Genomic DNA, 8659 nt, shown 5'->3' with positions numbered 1-8659 from the left:
TCATAAAGATCAAATTCTGACAGAAGTTTCCGAAACATCATGGAGGGGCCAGTATTATCCAAAGTATAATGAGTGGCGGGAGGGGCGTCATTAATTAGGATTAGGATCAGGTACCAAAAGTCTCCTAGAAAAATCAGATTCCCTTTCCTATGGTTTTGAATTACGTCACAGACATTCTTAAGGAATGGTATCTGTCTGGAATTCAGAGCATATAAAGAGACAACTATAATCCACCAGTTTATTGTTATATAAATTGCCATTTTTACCATGTCTAACCCCCTACAAGTGATTTTCTTAGCACACAATTGCAGCCACCCTCCTATCCACATGCTATCACTTCTAAAATGTCAGATGAGAACAGGAGGGAAGGCTATATATAGAAGATATCGATGCAAAACTCTTAAGATCCGACATTTTACAGAAAATGACGTTTTGCCTCATTTTCAAATCCGAATTTGGTGCAAGAAACCGAGTAAAGAATTGGTTCAACCTGGTACCCCAAAATTTGGTTGTGTCTGATTTTTCCAAACCCAAACCACTCATCACTAATAATAATTGTAATAATTTTCTGTTTCCCACTAGATTATAATCTCTCTCATGAGAAAGACTCTCCCGACTGTTTGTTTTCACGTCTGTATTTATTGCATATACCTTGTATGTCCCTGTTTTATGTATGTCCCTGTTTTATGTATGTCCTGTTCACCCCACTGTCCATCACTGTGGAGCACTGTGTCACCTTACAAATCAACAACAATAATAATGATAATAATAATAAAGATACAATTATTATTATTATAATTTGGGATTCTGAGAATTATCAAGTTAAAACAGCTTAGTAATAAAGCATGCTGGGAGTTGTAGTCCAACCCATCTTGTATTATGTAGAAAAAAAAATTAAAATGCAATTTCCAGTAGGTGAAGCTTTACAAAGAGATAGGAGATTTATTATTATTTTTTATTAATATAGTTTATTAACATGTTTTTAAAATAGAACTACCTCATCCATTTGACATATTATATGTACAATACACTTGTACATTCCCATAATATAGTGCATAATACTGACCTAAGAGGATTATTTGGTCAGTCTAAAAATCACCATTATACAAAAAGCTATTTGTAGAATGTGCTGTCATTTTAACATTGCATAATATATTGTTTAACATTTGGATTCTCAAAGTGATTGTTAAACAAAAAGTTTATTATACGTTGTTCTCATCACACAGTTTTTTGTGAGAAAATATCTCTGCACAGTGGGAGGACACAAAATGGAATTTGCCAAAGTTCAAATAATGTGGTCTGGATAACATTTATATTACATACAATCATCATCATCATCAGCAGCTATTTATTTAGCGCCACTAATTACAATAAATATTCTTGCTTTCGGGACGGCCCCCAGAAAATTAGCCGCTTATTTTTCCAGGATAATAGTATTTGTATCGGCCAATATATGATTCTACCACCGCCAAGCACATGCTAAAATCAAGTCTCATGGCAAGGAGTAAAATGCTATGGTGCCACCTTCTAAACAAAGATCCCCACGTAAATGTGCCCTCTCTACCTCTTATTTATTTATTTAAATAATCATGTCTTAAAAATGTATCATTGTGTATGTTGGTCACTAACTTGGATCTTTAATGCATCTGCCCAAATCTGCAGAGTCCCTCCCATCAAAAGATGCCAAATGTTGTACACCTGCTACCACTGCCATTTTCACTTTGTAAAATCTATGGCATTAAATCCAGGGCGTGTGCACAAAAATAAGCATAAATGGCGTTTGCACTACAGGAGGCAAATTGTATTTTTTTTTTTAAAGAGGGGTACTAAGAGATTTCAGTAATTAAGAGGTGGTTTGAGGCAATACAAACCATACATATTAAACTGCAAGGTCTTTGGGGAAATTCACCTGAAAGTCATAACTGAGAATCAGTCAGAATGGCACAAATTGTAATGGTAATTTTCCATTGTATTATTGTATTTACGTGACACTAGGTAACCTTATTTATATACTATATACCAAAACACACACACACATATATATATATATATATATATATATATATATATAAATATATCTATAATATAAAAGCCTAGCGGCGTGTGTTAGTCTGTGTGTGGAAAAAAAATAACAAGCTGCAGCGCCACCTGCTGGGCGGAGTTATACACTCTAAGCCTGTTGTTTGTTGCTCACTGCAAATCAAGCATTAGGAACAAAACCTATCAAATATGCTTATATAAGTTTTTTTTATTTTACTTGCCGCCGGAGTTATAAGTACTGTATATACATTCCTCAGAGGACCAAACTTTCCCTGTTTGACCTGGCATCATTGAAATCAAAAGTTTGTGTATTATGTTGTATTACAATTTATATTTCTACAATAGAGATGGTGGGGTTATTAAATTAAAGTGGGGTGAAGGGAGTATTTAGTGCTGGGGTGGTTTGCGGCTAATAATTGTATATGGAGCTGAGTCTGGTCAGAAAGAGGGCTATTTATTAAATGTGATTACTAATTATTTAACTATGGACTGTTTAGGGAGGGAAATAGGTTAATTTATTAAATGTGAATACAAATTAGTTAATTATCGGCTGGTTGCAGGGAGGAAGTTCTAATTATTAAATGTGGCTGCCACTGATTTCACATTGGGGCTGATTGGGGGGAGGGTGCCAAGAGTGTTCACTTATTGCTAGGCTTTCCATATTTCATGTACATATAGTTTTTCCAAACAGGGCCCCAACATTCCAGGATCCAGACGAGCAGCTACTGAGCTTGACACCAGCAGCAGCAGGTAGTGAAATAAAGCTCCACCCACTGCTTCATTATATTGGTAAAATGTTCCACCAGATTCCCCTCTGTGTGATGTCACAGTCTCTGAGCAGATTTCTTATGATCATTTCTTTCAGCTCCTGACTCGCCCAGATATCTGTATACAGCCTATCCCTACACCTAATGCAGCATGAAGGGGCTCAGTGAATGTGGCAGTGATGGTGTGTAAGTGTCTGATCGGGTCACACAGAGCATAAAAGGACAGCTGTCCAGCTTTATAATCCAGATATATCCTCACTCTATCACAACGAATATTGTCAGGTAACCGGATCACTTTTCTGTCATGTATAACTGAATACTGATTACTATTCCTACACAAACACCAGGAAATGTCATTATCACCAATGTATGACTGATCTCCTCTCCTGTCTATACAGGGATAACACATCCCTACTCTCCATATCCCTGATTTCCTGACCTCCACTTCCCAACAATGTCTTCCTGAGGAAAATTTGCTGGCGCTTATCACCTGATTATACTGAAATCTCTCTGGTGTTTCTGGACGTTTCTGGTTTATATCTGACCTGGATGCAGTTTTCATGTCACCTGAAATATGTAGATTATTACCAGCTGTGGTTGCATCCAATAATATGTCTGCAGGTTCCTGTACATAGACCCATACATTTATACCTGTTATTATATAGGATAATCCTGTGTGTAATTTCCCCGAGATTAGACCCACATCCAGATCTCCTACACCATGGACCCGGTCATCATGTCTCTCTCTGGACTCAATATCACACAAGTCACCTGTGTCTGGTTCCTGTAAGACAGTCAGTGGATCAGACATTTTACACAGCTCCTCAATGTGACGCATCTTCCTGGACAGCTCGTCCTTCTTTATTTCCAGCTGCTGGATCAGATCAGAAATTCTCTCTTCCTTCCTGGAGATCTCACTCAGGACTCTCTTCTCTAGGTCTTCCAGCTGTCTCCTGATGTCTCTAAACAGGGAAGTGACTCTCTCTGCTACACCAGCTGCTTTTTCCTGATGTTCTCTCCTGCGCTCCTGCAGTCTCTGGACTCTTCTCTCAGTCTCCTCTCTCTTTGTGATCAGTTTCTGCAGAACATTTCTCAGTTTCATTTTCTTCTTCTCTGAGGCCTCATCCACAGGCTCCACCTTGTGTCCACGGTGTTCTCCAACTGCACAGTAAACACAGATACAGGCAGCGTCCTCAGTGCAGTAATACTCCAGGATCTTCTTATGGACGGAGCATTTCCTGTTCCCCAGGGAAGTGGTGGGATCAGATAAGATGTGTTCTGCTGACTTGCTGTGTACTCTCAGGTGATTATCACACAGAGAAGCCTCACAATGCAGACAGGATTTAGAAGCAGGTACAGGAGAGTGAATACAGTAAGTGCAGAAGATCCCAGTCTCCTCCTGATCTGGCTGAGTAGATCGGAAACTCCCCACTATGTTGCACAGAGTTATATTCCTCTGCAGTGCAGGACGCTCCTGACACTCTGCTCTGCATTCAGGACAGGTATAAACTCCAGACCCCTCCTGTGTATCCAGCACACGATCAATACAGACCCGGCAGAAGTTGTGTCCACATCTCAGGTTTACAGGATCTGTATAAATGTTCAGGCAGATGGAACAGTCCAGCTCCTGTCTCAGATCAGCAGACGCCATCGCTGACAGCAGAAGAGAGAAATGAAAGTGAAAGTCTCTGACACTCAGACACCAGTGGGTGTGTTTCACATTCTCCACACAGGGCGAGGCTGAGCTTGTCACTCACATTATATCTATAGGCTCAGTTATACTAAGGGGCTGTTTTGGCTTTGTAACAGGAAAATGTAACACCGGTATTCCTTAATATGTCCTACTATCTACCATACTTACAAACCAGTTTTCACTTTACTTATTTACAGTGTATATTACTTATTATTATATATATTGGCTACTCTGCATCGTATCACCTTTCGTGTCACCTATTTATTACAGAAATACAAACCTCAGCATACTGGGACTTGTAGTACCACATCAGCTACAGAGTCAGAGATTGATTAATACAATAATGCAAGATTAAAGTACAATTTGTTAAATATATCAGCTACAATACTAAGAAATAATAAAAATTGTTGTTATGTTTTTGTACGCATGAATGTAGTTGTATACTCAATCAGTTTTCCATGTCAGGAATACAAACCCCCTGGTGGTAGAGATGTGTACAGGATACAACGCCACCTCTACAGGGCTGTACCATACTGCACCTCCGGTCTTGTCCAAGCATCACCAGAGGGTTCTGAGTGCAGCAGAGGTTCTCTCTATCATATTTTGTAAACATAGAGGGCCTGATTCAAGTCCGAACGCAACTTACGTAAGTAAACAAACCATTTATGCAGCAGGGGAAAGAGTTTACGGGGCTCACACTCACCAGTGTCATTCTCCCTATAACACTGTGCACTGATTGTGCTTGAGATCTATGTACATATTAATTTCTGCAAGTTAATGTAACGTTTACCTGCCTATAATCATGTATATACTGACACCATCCAGCACAGTGTACATACTATCCCATTACTGCTATATGTACAATGATCCCTTTTTATGATGCCAGTTTAAAACACAGGGGACAAACACTGGTGTCATAGTGAGATAGACTTATAGGGCCTGATACATGTTCGGACACAACTAGCACACAGCTTGGGTTTAAAATAAGAGCATGGATTTGTGCGTAGTTCCAACTGTATTCAAAGCCAAGCGGATCTTAAGATACTTTCAATTTGAATCTGGGTGGAAGTGCGCTTTGCCTACACAGTAATTGCCGTATGTAGACACACAGAACAGACTGCAGTATAACACAAGCATATGTACAATAAAAGTTCACATCAGAACACATAAATGTTTTATAATAAATTAAAATAACAGCTACTAGCAGTATAATAACTTAAATAAATATTACGACAAACACAGGACTTGAATCAGACGCCTCTGCGTTGGATCATCCCTTTGATGATCTGTAGATATGCAGACTGGGGAAATCTTGTTGGTTGAGGTGGAGGAAAGCAAGATTTCCCCCGTTAGGGGAGCTAGAGGAACATATTGGGCTTAGAAGCCTGGTATCGGTGGATTTAGGAAAGTAGATGAGAGGAGAGAGATGTTATGTCTGGGGGCTGCTACAACATATGATAGGAAAATGTCCACTTACCTCCTTTTTCCAGCAAAACCCATTGAAGTAACTGGGTGCTTTAAATTAACATGCTTGACATAGTGATGGAAAAGAATATGGTGGTAAATTCTGAAGCAGGTTGGAAGGTAGATTTAGATGCTCTAAAAGCCGGGATCCAAAGGAACGGTCCTGAGTGATTGCTATCATTGTGTTCCCAGGAAGAGGGGACTATGGCTCACAAGCTATGGTGAGGTCTGTGGGAGCGGTCTCTGCCGCCCCAACTATGCCAGGTGAGTCGCCAGTGGGGGATTTGCCAGTGTTAACTGATGGCTGTAGCGGAGAAGGGTACTCACCGTGTCTGTTTGATGCTTCCCTTAATCAGTCATGGTTAGCAGCATGGGGTGACAGAATGGAGGAGGTCATTATTGATGATGGGGTGAGGCACCACAAGAACGGACAGAGTTGGGTCAGTAGGTAAGGGTTAACAAAAATGGGCTGAGGGCTCATAGACAGTCACCATTAAACAAGAGTCAAAATGTGAGTAGACCACGGATGAGAAAGAGAGTAAAAGAGACAAAAACTGATAGGATGCAATATCTTTATTATAACATAATTATATATTGGAATTAAGAAATCTACAGAAAAGAGCGGCAATACCTCCAACAAGATGGAGTCCAATAGACGCTAAGGCCCCAGTTGCCTGGAAACGTCCCTCTGGTTCACATTAGAGAGCATTTGGAAACATAGAGAATTACGTGGCTACAGACATTTACGATAATGGCCAGTACAAGAAAATTCATCTCTTTACATATATACACAGTATCTCAGAGACCTACAGATATTATTGGGGGTTAGCTTGGTGGTACTATGATGAAGTATTTTGGTAGAGAAAAACTATACCCAGCTATGCCATGGGTTTGTAAAGACATGTATCTGTGGTTATCATTAATGTTAGGTAATCGCTTGTCCAACGTTCAGGCAATGGCCACGGGCTTTAATAGCACCAAGCCTTGGGCCACAGGGAGAGGTGTCTGCTGTGCATACAATGACAATCAGTGCAAGAGAGATTCTGGGTGTCATTTACTGCATGAGACCTTGGCTTGTGGAGGCGGCCCCCCAACCAATAAATGTTTTAGGAGGAATAAGATGGCAGCTAGAATAGAGGAGGTCAGTAGTATTATTGGCGGGTTCTGTAGCGTAGTGGTGTCTTGTTCTGAAGAAGTGGTGGTTGTGGGGGGGGGGGGTGGTATTATGGCTTACGGTAGAGGTTTACTATACCTGGTTTTCTTGATAATTCAGCGGTGGGTGTGCCAGGTGTAAAGAGAGATTCAGTCATGTGCGGATGTAGGTGAGGGTGACGGGTGTATTGATTATTCTTGTAGGTATGCATCAGTTTTCCGGGAAGTATTCTTCCTGCTTCTTTGTTGTAGCTTTTCTCTCTTTTCCCTCTCTATCCCCCTCTTCTTCTGGCTATTCGCTTTATTTACTTCTCTTTCTTTTGGGTGGTGTCCCGTGTCATCAGTCCTGCAGAGGGCTGAGAAATATATCAGAGGGTTGGGAAGGGAGCAACGGGATAGGAAATAGCTGGATTACGAGGTATAGTAAAAGGATAATGTTTATAGGAAGGTTGTGCTATGTAGTAAAGCAGTATTTATAGTTTATAGACTTTTGTTTGTAGCTCTTATGTACACTGGAGGTAGGAGAAAGGAGAGTGTGTAGGTGCTGGATAGGTTGGTGGGGCTGAAAGGTGTAATCCCTCAGTGACGTGTTTAACACTCAGTTGTACATAGCTCTCAGGCATTTATAGCTCCTGTGCACACTGGGGGTGGGGAGAGAGGAGAGTGTACAGGTGCAGGAATGGGGGGGGGGGGGCGGTGTTTTGGCAGCTCAGGTGCTCTGAGAAGAGCAGTTGGTTTGATGTAGGAGGCGCTGACAGTAGCGCTGAGACAGGGACTGTGCTTTCTGTCATCCAAGATGGCCGATTGGGGTTTGTAGAGCTGTGTGAATGGAATGTGAAACTGTACATAATGGAGTTTGGTAGTTTACAGAGCTGTGTTTAAATGGAATATATATAGTTGTGATTACAGCCGACTCCAGAATTACTGGCACCCTTCATGGAAATGAGCTAAAATTAATATATGAAATAAACCACACATGGAACGAGTGATATTTCAGGCATAAACAATGCAGTAAGGTGCATAGTTTTTATTCTCTCACTGTGTTTAGGTACCATTTTTTTTTTCATTAGTGACACAATGTTTGGAAAAAACATAGGTTCCAAAAATATCGGCACCTCCATTATCAATATTTGGTGAAGCCTCCCCTGGTGCAAATAACAGCACTGAGTTGCTTTCTGTTATGCTTAACAAGGTTGGAGAGCACTTGGGGCTAGATTTACTAAGCTGCCGGTTTGAAAAATTGGGGCTGTTGCCTATAGCAACCAATCAGATTCTAGCTGTCATTTTGTAGAATGTACTAAATAAATGAAAGCTAGAATCTGATTGGTTGCTATAGGCAACATCCCCACTTTTTCAAACCCGCAGCTTAGTAAATCTAGCCCTTGGACCTCTTCTCAATGCCTTTCCGCGAGACCTTCAAGAGTTTTGGAACCAACAGGACACCAGACTGACGGCGCATGCATCTGGTGAGTATGATACACCTACTACACCGACATTACTCGGCAACAGTACAGTCATACCAGCGAAGATTCTTCTGACTCCG

General features: G+C 40.8%; 1 protein-coding gene across 1 annotated transcript; it reads right to left on the bottom strand.

The window, feature by feature from the left end:
• Positions 1-772: 772 nt before the first annotated feature.
• LOC142153143 (E3 ubiquitin/ISG15 ligase TRIM25-like) lies at positions 773-4588 on the bottom strand. Its single transcript, XM_075210462.1, has one exon. It carries the CDS (start codon positions 4456-4458, stop codon positions 2902-2904), a length of 1557 nt encoding a protein of 518 aa, XP_075066563.1. The 5' UTR covers positions 4459-4588; the 3' UTR covers positions 773-2901.
• Between the last annotated feature and the right edge of the window lie 4071 nt (positions 4589-8659).

The sequence above is a fragment of the Mixophyes fleayi genome, chromosome 4, assembly GCF_038048845.1.
Source record: "Mixophyes fleayi isolate aMixFle1 chromosome 4, aMixFle1.hap1, whole genome shotgun sequence".
Classification (NCBI taxonomy): domain Eukaryota; kingdom Metazoa; phylum Chordata; class Amphibia; order Anura; family Limnodynastidae; genus Mixophyes; species Mixophyes fleayi.
This window is presented reverse-complemented; position numbering and strand designations above follow the sequence as displayed.

What these genes read in the sequence shown, in the direction of transcription:
- LOC142153143 (XM_075210462.1), bottom strand. Translation starts at nt 4,458, where the DNA reads ATGGCGTCTGCTGATCTGAGACAGGAGCTGGACTGTTCCATCTGCCTG.